This window comes from Mobula hypostoma, chromosome 14 (assembly GCF_963921235.1).
Source record: "Mobula hypostoma chromosome 14, sMobHyp1.1, whole genome shotgun sequence".
NCBI lineage: Eukaryota > Metazoa > Chordata > Chondrichthyes > Myliobatiformes > Myliobatidae > Mobula > Mobula hypostoma.
Window position 1 is genome coordinate 2,843,583 of NC_086110.1, and position 16,576 is coordinate 2,860,158.

General features: G+C 41.5%; 1 protein-coding gene across 1 annotated transcript in view; it reads right to left on the minus strand.

Annotated features, from left to right (window-relative positions):
• The window catches only part of hydin (HYDIN axonemal central pair apparatus protein), a 977,428-nt gene that overhangs the window by 215,340 nt on the left and 745,512 nt on the right, over positions 1-16,576 (minus strand). The window contains exons 60-63 of the mRNA XM_063066586.1: positions 8,770-9,005; positions 7,190-7,341; positions 5,473-5,659; positions 3,026-3,137 (exon numbers count right to left, since the gene is read on the minus strand). Coding sequence (XP_062922656.1) covers positions 3,026-3,137; positions 5,473-5,659; positions 7,190-7,341; positions 8,770-9,005 — 687 coding nt within the window. The remainder of the gene's footprint in view (positions 1-3,025; positions 3,138-5,472; positions 5,660-7,189; positions 7,342-8,769; positions 9,006-16,576) is intronic.

Sequence of the window (16,576 nt, forward strand, 5' to 3'; positions counted from 1 at the left end):
ATCTATCATTAAGGATTCCCATCCTTCATGACATGCCCTCATTGCTATGATCAAGAGGAGGTGCAGGATTCAAAAAGGTGACTCACAAACAACTTCTCAATGGCAAAGAAGGATGGACAATGGATGCTGAAAAATGATGAATAAAAATGAAGATAATCCTGTCTAGGGTTTATTGCTGCTGATATGCAAACCAATGGAAGAAATAATGTTCACATTAGTTTACCTCTGGAAATTGGAGGGGAAAAAAAATGAAGACAGTACAATTCCATCAAAGCTGTAACAATTGCAACAGCAATGAAATCAAGACAAATGTTGGAGGTATTGCCTGTGGATTAATCCAGCAGTTTTAAAGAGCTTTTAAATTCAGTCAGCAGAATGGATGATGGAAGATCGAGAAAATAGGTAATAAAAATACCTTTATTGACTTCATGTTCAGAGAGTCTGCTTTCATTATCAGCATCATTAGTTGGGGACAGTTCCCTGGTATTCAGTCTAATTTTCTGCTCTGTACCTCTTTTTCTGCAGTGGTTAGAAATTCTGGTAGAGTTGTTTACAGAGACAATGCAGGAGGGAAATGAACTTACCTGCTGGGAAACTGGATTCCGGGTTTTTTAAAAAAACTTTATGTATTCATGTCACTGTCAGTTGATTTATTAACCATCCTAAGTTTGGTAATATATTTATATATACTGAGAAACAATGAAAAATATGTTTTTCATGTCATTCACACAATTCAATTCACTGCATCACTACACTTATGAAGCACAAGGGAAAAACAATAAGAGAATGCAGAGTAAAGTGTTGCAGTTACCGAGAAAGTGCAGTACAGGTAGATGAAAAGGTACAAGGTAAATTGTTAGTCCATCTTATCCTACAGCAACATAGAAGTTATCCTTGATCCAGGCGGGACGTGCTTTCAGGCTCTTGTATCGTCAACCTTTTAGGAGGGGGTTGAACAGAAAATGTGCAGGGTGGATGGGGTCTTTGGTGGATGAACAGTTTGTTAGGCTATTTGAGCGGATTCTGAACATCAGTCAACGTGGCGGTCTCAAGTCACAGGTTGGTTTGACAAATTAAGGGTGGCACATTTGCTTTTCTGAATAACTTGGAGTTTTTGCCAGCTAATAGTTGTCTCCAATACTGCTACTTGTTTTCATTCTAGCTTTATTAATTGCACAAATTTAGATATCCCCACTTCCATGTAGGAATCAAACAAATTCAATCCTCAAGCTTCAGCAGACCAGTGTCTGAGTCACCACACTACCATTGAATTTACTGCAGACAGTGACCCATAAAACTATTTAGAGTTCCTGAAATAAGGTTCTTTGCAATATGTTTCTGATGTTAAAAACTAGTACTAGACCAAAAAAGACCATCATGCATCCCAGTACAGAGAGAAAACATTCTAAACAAACAACATTCACTTTGAAAATACAAAGAAGCCAGACCTAACCAGAAAATAGTAATCTCAGCCAGAATGCTAATGACTCCAACTCAAGTCTGTCCTAAACTCAACCAGAGTCCAAATCCAACCCCAACAGTTACTATCTATTTAGATATTATGTCCATCCTGTAAGAGCTGGAGTCCTTCGACAGCCCAACTTGACTGAAATCCAAAACCAATCCATTCAAATGGAACACAAAGTATCCACTGAAAATAAACACAGAACTGAATGGAACATCTGCCTGGCCTCACTAGAATGAAATTCGATTTAACTAGAATGTCTACTTGAGCAAACCACAATACAATCAGAAAACAATAGCATTATTCAAAATACAATCACAGCTCAAATAAATTGTTATGTGTGTCCAACGGTTTGCTTCCCTTTCTTGGCTTCTTTACTCTAGTTCAGTGGATAGGTTAGAATCAAGAGCCCACTTTGATTATACCTTCTCCAATCTAAGGACGCCATTCCATTTTCCCAGTCTATTTTCCTCCATCCCACCTTTTCTGATGAATCCATCTTTCACAACAGTGCTTCTATGATGCCTTCTTTCCCCTCAGTCATGGGTTCCCTTCCATCATCGTTGACAAGCCTATTCATTTCACTTTCTGCCCTCTGCTCTCACCCAGAAGACCCTTTTCCATTTGTTTTCAATGCCATCCAACCCATCCTCTCCAATTAGGTTCTAAATTCTCCAATGTTATTCCATCATCAAAGTGTTTCCTTCCCCCTCCTCACCATCCTTTCAGCTTTCTATTGAGATAATTCCTTCATCAACACCACTCTTTCATCTACAGCACCTTAAACAGACTTCTTTTCATGGCATCTTCCCAAGCAATCACAGAAGATGTATTAATTTCCCTCCTCCACTCTTCCTCCCTCTGTCCTAGAGGTACTCTCAGATAAACTCAGGTGTATTTGCACCTCTACCAATTTTGTGTGCGTTATTCCAAACTCTCCTCTACACTGGGGAAATCAAGCATAGATTGTGCCTGCGCAGTGCACAGTGATGACCCTGAACTCTAAAGCACCTGTCAGTTTAAGTTGACCATTTCATTCCCATTCTGACCTTCTGTCTTCATCCTCATTCACTGCTTCAGTGAAGCTCAATGGAAATCTCAATTCATACTTAGCACAATACATCTGTCAGGACTGAACAATGAAATCATCAAGTACAGCTAATGAGTGAACCAGTTCTGCTTCTCAGATTGCAAGTATTAACTTTTTCCTCCATTCTTCTGAATTTCAGATATATTAATTGCCTCCTCTGTACATAAACTTATGTAGCTTGTCTAGTTATCAGCCAGCTCCAACCTCACTTCCCTCTCTGTCTGTTTCCCATCTGAAATACGCTTCCTTTCGTTCTCCCACCTCTGCAACTCAAGGCATGTTTGAGTTCAAATTTTTCTTAACTGTAATGAAAGAACCTGAAATATTAATTTGCATTCTCTCCCCACAGATGCAACCTAACTTGCTGAAGAGTTTCTAGAATTTCTTGTTTATATTTCAGATTTCCAGCATCTGCAGTTTTAGTGATCATTTTTATGGTTTGATTTTATTGTTAGTTCCATGCTTGTTACCTCTGCTTGGGTCCTCTTCTTTGGTGTGACTTTCCTTAGGATAGAGACATTTGGTACCAATGCATTGTTTCAGAGAAAACACTCCATTGTCATCGGAAAGGTTGATCGATACCTATCATAAAAAGCACCCAACTTGAGCCTGATTGACAAACCAAAGGATAAATGTTGTCCCACTACCAAACACATCCTGACAATCTGACCTAGTGTAGGATCTCAACCCAAAATATCAACAATACCTCCCCTGCACAGATGAAATATTGTCTGAATATTTTTAAAGAGGGGTGGACAGGTTTTTGGTACAGGATGTGAAAGGTTGCCATGGATAGGCCGGAATGTAGAGCTGAATGTACCACGTGATCAGCCACTTTTAAATGGTAGAGAAAGCTTGAGGGACTGACTGGCATACTCCTGCTGCTAACCCCTACCATCATAAACCACCTCACCCACACTGTGACACTATGCCTGAAAGGCAAAACTCTTAAAATGTCTGTATTCTCTTTATGCAAGGAAGCTTAGCAGTTTTTCGCATCAAGTGAACTGAAACACAAGGTGGTGTGGATTATTCTGGAACATATTATGCTTAGGGTCAGAGTTATAGAAAGGTACAACATAGAACCAGACCCTTTGGCCTATCTAGTCAATATCAAACTATTTGAACTGTCTATTCCTATCAATAGGACCACTCACAGAATCTTTCCTCCAAGACAATCACTTGAAAAAAGTGGTCGCTGAGTCACTGGCAGAGTATGGCACACACACACAGAGAAAAAAAAAATCCCATCAATCTGCACTTGGACTATAGCCTCCATATCCCTGCCATTCATAAACCTATTCAAACTTCTCTTAAATGTTGAAATCGAGCTTGCATGCACCACTTGTGCTGGCAGCTTGTTCCACACTCTCACAACCCTCTGAGTGAAGAAGTTTTTCTTCATGTTCCCCTTAAACTTTCACCTTTCACCCTTAACCCATGACCTCTAATTGTAGTCCCACCCAACCTCAGTGTGAAAAGCCAGTTTGCATTTACTGTGTCGATACCCATCATAATCTCCTATACCTCTATCAAATTTCCCCTCTATTTTCTATGTTCCAAGGAATAAAGCCCTAATCTATTCAATCTTTCCTTATAACTCATGTCCTCCATACCTGGCAAAATCATTGTAAATTTTCTCTGTACTATTTCAATCTTATTTACATATTTCATGTAGATAGGTAATCAAAACCTGCGCACAATACTCCAAATTAGGCCTCATCAACGTCTTATACAACATTGTCATAACATCCCATCTCCTGTACTCAGTACTTTGATTTATGAAGGTCAACATGCCAAAAGCTTTCTTTACAACCCTATAAACCTATGCCATCACTTTCAATGAATTATGGACCTGTATTCCCAGATTTCTTTGTTCTACTGCATTCCTCGGTGCCCTGCTCTTCACTGTGTAAGACCTACACTGATTGGTTCTACCGAAGTGCAACACCTTACACTTGTCTTCATTAAATTCCATCTGCTGTTTATTCAGCCCATTTCTACATCTAATCCAGACCCCGTTGCAAGCTCTGATAGCTTTCCTTGCTGTCCACTACACCCCCAAGCCTGATGTCATCTGCGTACTTGCTGATCCAGTTAATCACATTATCATCCAGATTATTGATTTGATGACAAACAACAATGAACCCAGCAACAATCCTTGTATTGGAACGCCTTACAGTACTAATGGAATTCCACCTGGTAGTCACTAAACTCAGCAAAACATGATTGGAATCGTTAACCAGGTCCGTTCCTCCTCAAACTTTCACTTGATAAGCTGAGATAGTCTTCCTGTGCTTTCAATTATTACTTAACACTCAATTTCACATCATACTCAGATTAACATTTTTATACTGCCAGTCAACCCTAAGGTACCTACAGATCAATTCTTTAATGCTGGTGTGCATCTTTTGGTGCTGGTATCAAATCTGAGGCTATTAACATCACTGCGCAAATTTGTTCACTAACTTTACGTTCTATTGTAGAAAACAACTAAATACATGACAGATAATAGGCATTCGTTAGTCGCGTGAGACCATGGATTTGCGCCTTGGAAGGTTTCCAGGGTGCAGGCCTGGGCAAGGTTGTATGGAAGACCGGCAGTTGCCCATGCTGCAAGTCTCCCCTCTCCACGCCACCGATGTTGTCCAAGGGAAGGGCACTAGGGTCGATACAGCTTGGCACCGGTGTCGTCACAGAGCAATGTGTGGTTAAGTGCCAATGTGTGGTTAAAGACACAACACACTGCATCAACTGAGCCACGAACTAGCGACCTTCAGATCACTAGACCAACGCCTTAACCACTTGGCCACACGCCAACACACTAAGTATGTGAAGTGCAGTGCAAACAGAATTGGAGTATTTTTGTGGCATTGCATCATTACTGAATGTTCATTTGAGGAGTTCACTACTTTACCTGTGCAGGTAAGGTACCATCATTTTTCAAGACAACAGGCAGCTTCTCTGTCTGACCCAGCAGTAAACGTGAGTATATGAGCAAAGGATTCCCTATCTTATTACGCAGAAGTGGACGAAGGATATTAATTCTTGGCAGGTTGCCTTCTCCAACAATATCAAACAGCAGGGACTTGCCTTTAGGAACACTGCAAAAAAAGATGCACTTAAATATCCTTCAAAAATACCTTTCAATCTTCTTACTTGTCTACATATTTTGGTCCCTGTAATCCTTACATTAAGAAAACAAGTATACTGGATGTTGCTGATACACTTTCTTACATTGATTGAGGCTAAATCTGCAGCTTAAAGAAAACCTTGACCACCCCATGTCCATGTGTGACTCTTCACCCTTCTCTCACTCCCGTCTCTCGTCTCTCGTCTCCTCGTCCCAGCTAGTCTTCGCTTCTGGATTCCCTTCTCCATTATGTGTGCATTAGGTCTTTTTCTGTCTGCATCAACCACTCAACACACTGTCAACACAACCCAAACTCTTCATTTGATCAGATTATTGCATTTTTATGCCTCACATTCTGATTTTATCCAGAAATGGAAATTCTTTATCCATATCCTTCCTTTGAAAGTCCTTACTGAAGTCTGCTGCTGGGTTTCTCTTTTCTAAAGGAATGAATCAGTATAATAGTGCCTCAGTTAAAGGTGTTGCCTTGCAATTTGTTTGTGATCTTGAGTATTATCAGTGCGGTGGTCACAATTTCTCCTCATGACCATTCTTCTCACACCCCAAAACAGGCTGGTAGATTAATTACCTGCTGTAAAGTACTCCTGAATGTCGGTAAGTGACAAATGAATCAAAGGAGAGTTGATGGGAATTTTAGGAAGAAAAAAATGCAGAGAAAGGGAAGAGGCTGATGCCATTCGTCTCCTGGGTGCTGGCCTGGACCAGATAGGTTAAATGGCCTACCCAGTAACCAGTAACTGAGTATAAGTTCCATCTTAATCCTTCACAGTACCTGCATGCTATCAATTCATAAACATTTAAAATCTTTTAGTTTACTTCCTCCATTTAGTCACAGAATCGTACAGCATGAAAACAGACCCTTTGGCCCCACTAATCCATGCCAAATGTGCTGCCCAGAAAGCTCGTTCCATCTGCCCACGTTTGACCCATAGCCCTCTAAACATCTCCTATCCATCTACTTCTCTGGATGGTTACTGCAAATGTGCCCGATTCAACCACTATATCTGGCAGCTCATTCCAAATATGTAGTGTCCTGCTCATGAAGAGGCCTATGATGTCCTGTTTAAATCTCTTAAACCTCTTGTTTTAGTAAGCCCTTTGTGGAGAAAAGGACAATTTGCTTTCACTGTCTATGCCATTTATGATCTTATATACCTCTATCAGCTCACCCCTTAACCTTTAATATTCTGGGGAATAAAATCCTAGTCAATGCAACCTCTCCTTGTAACTCGGGTCCCCAAGTACAGAGACATAAAAAGCTTTACCAAGTTGTGAAGGATTTTTCTGTACAGTATTGTAAATGTTGTCAATATAAATTTAACATTTCTTCCTATTTTTGTATTTCTCTTTAAATTAATCCCAGTCCATTCTAGTGTTTGTGACCAAATCAATGTGCTGCAACTCTAGTGATTTGTGTAGGTCTCTAATACTCCATCTCACTGCTAGGTGATGATGTGATTCCTAGAGACCGGTGGCATACCTAGCAGCTGCTTCCACCATGGCTTCGAATATGCAGTGGTAATTCTGCATTGTCTGAGGGCTGAACCTGATGGTTACAAACTTATGACCATAACTGGGGATATTCATCCGGATTGGCTCCACATCAAATATGTCAACAATGCGGGCTGTGATCTGGAAAACAAAAGCAGGAAAACATCGGACTTCAAGTTAATCAATTGTTAATTTCAGGTATCTTGTTGCAATTATAAACCTTAGTGTCACAAATTAGACAATACTCACTGAGGAAAATAAAAACAGGTTGGGTTCAGAGGCTCACATGGTCTAGGCACAGGCTGTGTACAAATTTACGAGTTAGGCATATTCTCATTAGGAACAAGCCTCTTGATCCTGTGCGCTTGTTGAATAAGATCACAGCTGATCTGATTGTGACCTTACCACTGATTCCCATCTACCTGCAGTAATCTTTCACTCTTTACCTTACCATACAACTAGCGATGTCTGTCTTAAAAATATCCAAGGGCTCACAACCCTCGGACAGAAAAAAAAAGGCCCATCCCTGTCTAAATGAGTGAACCTTTAATTTTAAACAATTCTGAATTCTCCTGCAGGAGGAATCACCCTTTGCACATTCACATTGTCAAGGTCCCTCACAATCTTATATTTTTTTTTAATTCTCCCCTCTCAGCATTCTAAACCCCTGTGGCTACAAACCTTTCCTATCCAACGCTTCTTCGTAAGACAAACCAAGTATTTCAAATGCAAGTCTACTAAACTTATCCAAACCTGGTTCAAACACATCTTTCCTTCAATAAGGAGAGTAACACTGTAACTATATTCCAGACAGGTCTCACCCACATTGTATATTACAAATACAACTTCCCTGCTAAACAGACTGGGTGTCATACTCTCCAGCTGCTCCAGTGAATTCAATTCCTTTCTTATAACCATTCTTGAACAAACCTGCACACTGCTAACCCTACCTCAGCAATGAATATGATAGAATACGATGAAACACCAGACTTTTCTCTGACTGAAACTTTGGTTTGTATTAAGGTCTTGTCTTTGCAGTCAATTTTCCTCATTCCCTTCAGTGTCTTGCATAATTTATGTATATATTATATTCTGTGTGTTGTCTACCTGTGAAGCAAGTTATTGATTATACTGGTACCTCGCCGTACTTGTGCACACGACAAAAAAACTCTTCTACTTTTGTATTTGGCTTCACCACCTCATCTGGCAGCATGATCCATATATTAACCACTGGCTTTAAAGGGTTACAACTCAGCTCTGCATTAAAACAACTTCCTCGCATGTTAAAACCGTGGCTTTTTTATTTTTGATGTCCCTACCGTTGGATACCATAAACTATTACCATTTTTATTCCACTCCGTCAGCACGTTCTGAACTTACTCTCTCTAAACTCACATGGATGGGTAAAACACATCTGCTTTCACCATCCAAACAATCCACGCAATGATCTGTGTACCACATTCTAATTGTTTTCTGTCTGAAGGAGAGTGAAGCTCAGAGCAGGAAAGGTGAACCAGTCTATGAATGAACTTATACAATATTATTTTGTTAAATTATGATCTTTTTTACCTTATTAGAAATTGGCTTGACAGACACCACCACATCAGCAGATACTTTGCCCGCATTGATAATTTTGAAGCGGGCTTCAGCCTGATCACCGACATATACATTATGAAAGAGGAATTTCTTCTCATCCTCCACGTAGATTCCACTGGTCTCCACAATCTGTAAGCATTGGTGGAGATTGATGTTCTGACAAATAAAATGTTCCTCAAAGATGGAACGAATATCATCCACCACGATACCTGGATAAGAAATACAACTGATTAGGCCATGGTGAAGGAGGTATCCCCAGAAAGGCTTTTGCATAGACAAGGGACACAACGTCTCCTCAGGACTGGGGAGCTTAAACCTAATGTGTGTATTGTTCAAGATGAACATCAAGATGAATGTGTTTTTTTTCTTGAGACATTGTAAGTGATGCTTACTTCAATGTACTCGTGTTAATTTTGGATAATAATAATAAAAAGATTTGAAAAGAAAGAATATCTTTCTCTCAGCAGATATTTCTATGGTTGCAAGATCGAACTTTCCTAGGGTTTATCCATCTCACAGAATTTATTCAACTTGTATGAATGACATGGCAGAATGCCCAAGGAAATTCAGCCTTTCTATCTTCAGTAGAACTGCAAATAAAAGTTATATTATGGCCAAACTTCATTTCTATTATGAACATAACCACCAGGTATTTTGCAGAATGTTTGAAAATTCAACAGAAAGTAGAGAGAAGCATTATGTAAAAAGCATTCTGCCTGACAGAGACAGGGAGAAAGGGGAGAAGCTAAAGGATGAAGACAGTGGTGCAAAGACGTATACAAGGGGAACAGGAATGGATGAAGAGACCACACAGCCTAGGCTTCAATTAAATAGTGAAAAGTTACTATTAGTTTGTCAAATAGATGGATCCGCTGTATCATCCTTAGCCTGGGATCTCTGCTCCAAACAGGAAATGGCCTTCTAAGCAAAAATATTTCAGCATAATGATGTTCCTCTGTGAGATATTATTTTATGATTCTGTAAGTCTTGACTGTTAATTGTCCTCATTATTTAATCTTTTAAACCCTTGTTTCAGTCTGCTGAATGATTCTGCATTTCCTCAAAGGCCTTCAACTGAACTTAAGGCACAATCTAACCAGACTTTTATCCAAAGGTGGTGTTCAGAGCTGTTCCAGCTCCTTTGAATTGAAGCCAACGTTCTATCTGCCTTTGTAATTTCAAGACAGTGATCCAGCAGAAAGCAAAATGATAGAAATGGTGCAGTCTAATCTTTCATAATCACTACTACATTCCAGGGCATTCAGCATGTTATACTGAGAAACTGCAGCATTCCTATCCTCGGCAGGGAACTCAAACAGCAGTGTTTTCTTATTCATTTAAAGGCTGAGCCAGTTTTGATTGCCCACTCCAGCTTCATTTGTGAAGGTGATAGTACTCTGGCTTCATGAACCACTGCTATCCATGAGGTGTGCTATACCCACAGTGTTGTTAGGGAGGGAGCTTCAGGATTTTAACTCAGCAATGGTGAAGGAACAGTAATACATTTCTCATCAGATGTTTGTGGCTTGGAGAACTTCCAGGTGTCACAGAGCCTTGCAGCATGGAAGCTGGTCCTTTGGACCAATTGGTGCACACAGATCAAGACTACCATCTAAGTTAGTCCCATTTTCCCACATTTGGCCCACATCCCTCTAAACCTTTTGTATCCAGGTATCTGCCTAAATACCTTTTAAATGTTGTTAATGTACCAGCCTCAACTGCATCATCTGGCAGTTCATTCCATTTCATACTTGAATGCCCTCTGGATGACAAAATTGCTCAAATTCCTATTAAATCTCTACCCTCTCACATTAAACTTGTGCCCTTTAGATTTTGATTTAAAACCCTGGGGAAAAGTCTGTGCCTCATCATTTCCAATATGTCTAGAAAATCACCACTCATTGTCAGATTTTTTCATTTATTTATCACATGTGCATTGAAACATATAGTGAAATGCTTTGTTTGTGTTAAAAGCCAACACTTCCCTTGGATATACTGGGGGCAGCCCACAAACGTCACCAAATATTCCAGTACCAACACTGCATGCTTGCAATTTTCAGCAGAACAATATAGTCATAGTCATACTTTATTGATCCCGAGGGAAATTGGGTTTCGTTACAGTTGCACCAACCAAGAACAATATAAGAACAATATAAACAACAACAACCCTACCAACTTAACAAAATTCCACTCATCCAGTCACACCTACAGACAGATCTCTAGCCTCTGGGCCTCCAACCCCAGTCCTTGGACCCAGACATTGTGCTTCCAACTTGCAGACGTAATAATGATCCAGGCGCTTTGACCATCAACTTCCAGAGTCATCAACTTCAGTCTTCGACCTTTGGGTTTCAACCTCCGGTATTGACACTAGACTTGCCATCAGAGAACTTTGAATTCCTGGCCTCGACCTCCAGACTGGAAGTGAAATAGGATCCCGGTACTCACAACATGGGTGAGGGGGAAATCACTGGCCCTCGAGCCTCTTCCCACACAGACCTCCAACCCTGGGACTCACTGACCTCGGGGTCACCAGCCCTTTGTCCACAGATCCTGCCAACCATGGTCCTTGACTCTGGAGATCACTGTTTTTTGTCCTCAGTGTATGCTGACCCAACATTCTGGGATTACTGGCCTCCAACCGTGGAGCGTTCCTACCTGGAATTTGACCAATGACTTCTGCCCTAACTTTTCATTTACTGCTTCTAACTCCCACTCATCCCTGTCCCTAAACCCTAACCTAAATATCCAAACCAAAACAAAAAAACATCTAAGTCTTGCCACAACTTCAACAGACATCATAATTCAGATCCTGACCTGCAGAAAAAAGTCCCAACTTGCTCAGCCTTTCTCCATAACTCAGTCCCTCTAGTCCTGGCAACATCCTTCTAGATCTTCTCTATACTCTTTCCAGTTTAATGGCAATTTTCCTATAGCAGTGTGGCCAAAAGTGAACACAATATTCCAAAGAAGGCTGCACCAACATATTGTACAATTGCAACTAAATATGCCAACCCCTATCTCAATATCTTGACTGATGAAGACTAGTGTGCCTAAAGCCTTCTCCATCACTCTGATTCTACTTCCAGGGAAGCAGATTCTTGTACTCCTTGGTTTGTTCGTTCTATAATACTCCCCAGGGCCTTGCCATTAACTGTGAAAATCCTACCCTCATTAGTCTTCCCAAAATGCAACACCCCAAATTAAACTCCATTGGCCATTCCTCGGCCCACTTACCCAGTTGATCAAGGTCCTTCTGTAAAACCCGACAACCATCTTCACTGTCACTGACATCCACCGAGAGCAGTGATAGAAAGTTTTTTAGAACCTGTAGAATTTTCTCTATTTCTGCATAACTATGACCCAAAATGTGATCAGATCTTCATATAAGTTGTAAAACTAGATAAAAAGAACTCAATTAAATAAATAACTTAAAAACTATGAAACTTGTTCATTTAATGAGAAAAATGGGCCAATATTACATATATTTGTTGGAAAAAGTATGTGAACCTCTGGGGTAATGCCTTCTCCAAAGGCTATTTGGAGTGAGGTGTTCCAAACGATGAGATGAGATTGGAGGTGTGGGTTGAAGAGGTACCCTACCCTATAAAAAAATGACACACAAAGTCAGTTTACTGACAAAGCCTGCTCTTCACAAGAAAGATCTGTTTATGTGTGCCATGCCTCAATCAAAACAACTTTCAGAGGACTTCAGAAGAATTGTACAGATGCACGAAACTGGAAAAGGCTACAAAAGCATTTCTAAAGACCTGGGTGCTCATCAGTTCACAGGAAGAGACGTTGTCTACAAATGGAGAAAACACAGAACCGTCATTACTCTCCCTGGGAGTGGGCATCCTGCAAAGATCACTAAGAGCACAATGTGCAATGCTGAAGGAGATTAAAAAAAAATCCAAGGGTGACAGCAAAAGACCTGCAGAAATCTCTAGAACTTGTTGGATTCTCTGTACATGTGTCCACTACAAGAAAAACACTGAACAAGAATGGTGCTCATGGAAGAAAACATTAAAAAAAGTCCGAAAAAAAACATTGTTGCTCGTCTCAAGTTTGTAAAAGGCCACCTGGATGTTCTATAGTGCTTCTGGGACAACTTTCTGTGGACAGATGAGACGAAAGTTGAATATTTTGGCGGAAATGCACATTGCTATGCTTGGAGGAAAAAGGGCACTGCACACCAACACTAAAACCTCACCCCAGCAGTGAAGCACGGTGGAAGGAGTATCATGGTTTGACGCTGCTTTGCTGCCTCGGGGCCTGGAGAGCTTGCAATCATTGAAGGAACAATGAATTCAACATTGTATCAAGACGATTTGGAGGAGTATGTCAGGGTAGCAGTCCATCGCCTGAAGCTTAATAGAAGTTGGATAATGCAACAAGACAATGATCCCAAAGACAAGAGTAAATCAACTGAATGTTTTAAAACTAAGAAAATTTGTGTTTTGAACTAGCCGAGCTAAAGTCCTTACCTTAATCCTATAGAAGGAAGGATCTGAAGCAAGCAGTTCATGCAAAGAAGCCCACCAACATTCCAGAGTTGTAGCAGTTTTGTAAGGAGGAATGGCCTAAAATTTTTCAAGTCAATGTGCAAGACTGATCAACAGTTACCAGAAATGTTTGATTGAAGTTACTGCTGTACAAGGGGGTCACACCAGTTACTGAAAGCAAAGGTTCACATACTTTTTCCAAAAATACATACAATATTGGATCATTTTTCTCGATAAATAAACAACTATAATTCTTTTATGTTATTTATTTAATTTGAGTTCTCTTTATCTTAAGTTTTAGGACTTGCGTGAAGATCTGATCACATTTTAAGTCACCCTTGTGCAGAAACAGAAAATTCTACAAGGTTCACAAACTTGCTAGCACCATTTTATTTTACAGTCACCAGCAAACCTGTTAACTATGTCTTGTATGTTCTCATCAAATTTATTGATACAGACAACAAATAGCACTGGGCCCAACACCAGACCCTGAGGAACACCACTAGTCATGGGCTTCCAATCCAAGAAACAAACTTCCACCATCACCCTCAGCTTCTTTCCATCAGGCCAAGTGTGTACCCAATCACCCATCTTTCCCTGGATACCATAAAATCTAACTTCTGTGACGCCAAACCAAGTTTCAGACGATTGATGCTAATGAGAGAGATAAGGGAGACAATGGAGAAACGTTCAAAATGTTAATGAGAGAGGAGAGAGAAATAACAGAAAAGAAACAGAATTCAGAATATTGAAAGATCGGTTGCTTTGAACCTGAACTGTTTGAAATTTGATGGACAGGCGATACCCCAGCAGGGGGATAAGAAGAACAGGATCGCTAAGGCACGACACACACCACGAGATCACAGGATAACGAGACCCTGGAAGAGCGGTGTGCCCCCACAAGTTGGTGAGTGTTTGGAGGTCTGGTTCGCGGGAACCGACCATAGACTCACAGGGTGAAAAGGTACGATCGGTGGGAACCTGGTGTGTGTGTCTGCCCTTGCCTGGGTGCCAGGTTCACAGCAGAAGAACGGTGGTATCCGGAACGGAGGGGTCACAGTCAGTGACCGCAGCAGGATAGAAGACATAAAAGGGTCCGCCTGAGACCACCTGTGAACATCAAAGGTCTGCCTGAATCAAATTTGCGTTCCCCCCCCCACGTCACAACAGCGATTACTGCGAACTGTACTCAGCTGAACTGAACTCTGCGTCACTTAAGACTGATCATTTTACCCCTAGACTGCGATAGAGCTTAGTTGATTCCTATTACCCTAGTTCTATGTACATGTGTGTATTATCATTGCTAACCTGCCACATTTATATCCTTACGATTAGAGTACTGTGTTACTTATTTCTTTAATAAAACTTTATTAGTCCCTAGTAATCCAGACTCCAACAAGCGGTCCATTTCTGCTGGTTTGGCAACCCAGTTATGGGGTACATAACATAAGTGGGGATCTCGTCCGCGATTTTGAACGCCAAATTTGGGACTGGGTAAATTGATTGGGTTAAAATTCCCAAAAGAAAGAAAGGGCAAACAGCAGAAATGGAGATTGAGGAATTTCTAAAGGCGCCAACCTTGGAGGCATTAGAGGATGCCAGGAAATCAGAATTGGCAACTGTTACCAAACGGTTGAATCTTTTTAAGGGGAAGCCGACAATGAGGAGAGTGGAGATGCACGGAGCTATCATTGAGCATTATGTATCTAAAGGTGTGTTTCCCCACGGGGAGCTGGAGGTGGTATCTATGGGCAAACCTGGTGGAGAAGCAGTACAGCTGCAGATGGAAAAATTGAGACTCGAGCATGAGTTCCGGGTAAAACAGTTAGAGCGAGAAGAGAGGGACAGGCAGTTAGAACGAGAAGAGAGAGAGAAACAGGGGGAAAGGGAATTTGAGCTGGAGAAGTTAAGGATGACACTAGCGCAGGGCCCCATGCTGAACCAAGGTGGAGGGTTCAGGGTGACCCAGGAGGTTAGGCTGGTTCTCCCATTTGAGGAGGCCGATGTTGATCGGTACTTTCTACATTTTGAAAAAGTCGCTGCAAGTCAGGACTGGCCGAGGGATAAGTGAGCTGTTTTGCTTCAGAGCGTACTTAAAGGGAAAGCCCAACAAGCTTTCTCGGCATTGTCCGCAGAAGATGCCCAGAGGTATGATGTGGTGAAAGAGGTGATACTCAGGATTTATGAGTTGGTCCCGGAGGCATACCGGCAGAGGTTCCGGAATGTGAGGAAGCAGTGGGGCTGCACGTATTTAGAGTCTGCCTGTGAGATGCAGGTGCATTGTGAGCGTTGGTGCGCCTCGAAAGGGGTCAATGGGGACTATGACAGACTGCTACAGCTAATACTGATTGAACAGTTTAAAAGTTGTGTCCCTGAAGGTATGAGGCCCAATCTAGTTGAGAAAGAGGCAGAAACCTTACCCGCAACTGCTAAGTTAGCGGATGAGTACACGTTAACACACAAAGTGAAGTTTACCCCGAGTAAAAGCTACCAGAAGGGTAGTCGAGAGGGCGGAGAGAGTCCACCGGAAAAGCCAGAAAGGAAGCCAGGGACTGGTGATGAGGATAAGGAAGACAGGAAGCAGTTTGGTAGGAAGTCTCCTGGGTCGTATGCTATAATTGTGGGAAAGCCGGTCACTTTGCCTCCAGGTGCTTTGCCCCAAAGAAGGAGACGGGAAAAGGAAAAACGACGATTCCGACTGGCTGTATTGAGCGGGCAAACAAATCGCTAGGGGAGAAGAGGTCTGATAGAGTTCAGGAAGGGCGCGAGAAGTTTATTTCGGTTGGATTAGTGTCGGTGAAAGGGGGAGTACTAATGAGGAAATGGAGACCAAGCACCGTGCCCGTAGGGGGGTGGTGCACCAGGTGGTAGTGCCGAAAATTTATAGGAACGAGATTTTTAACCTGGCTCACAAGATACCCCTCGGTGGACATTTTGGGGTGAGGAAGATAGTTGATAGAATTATGAAAGAGTTTTACTGGCCGAGCATGAGGGAGGATATTATTGAGTATTGTAGACGTGAGCCGACACAGTTACAGTCTATTGATATGTTAACAGCTTGCCACGATAAGCAAGCAGACCTAGTCGGTGTTATCACGAAAATTAACGAGGCTAGGGTGCCACCTGATAAGGGAAAACCCCATTTTGAAAAGATAAGTATGGTGCCGACCAGATGGGAGAACTCTATTGTTTTGGCCAACTTTGCTGATAAGGTCTCTCCCTTAACCCCCGAACAGAGCGAGCCGCTGAGAAAGCTAATTAACCGGATGCAGACG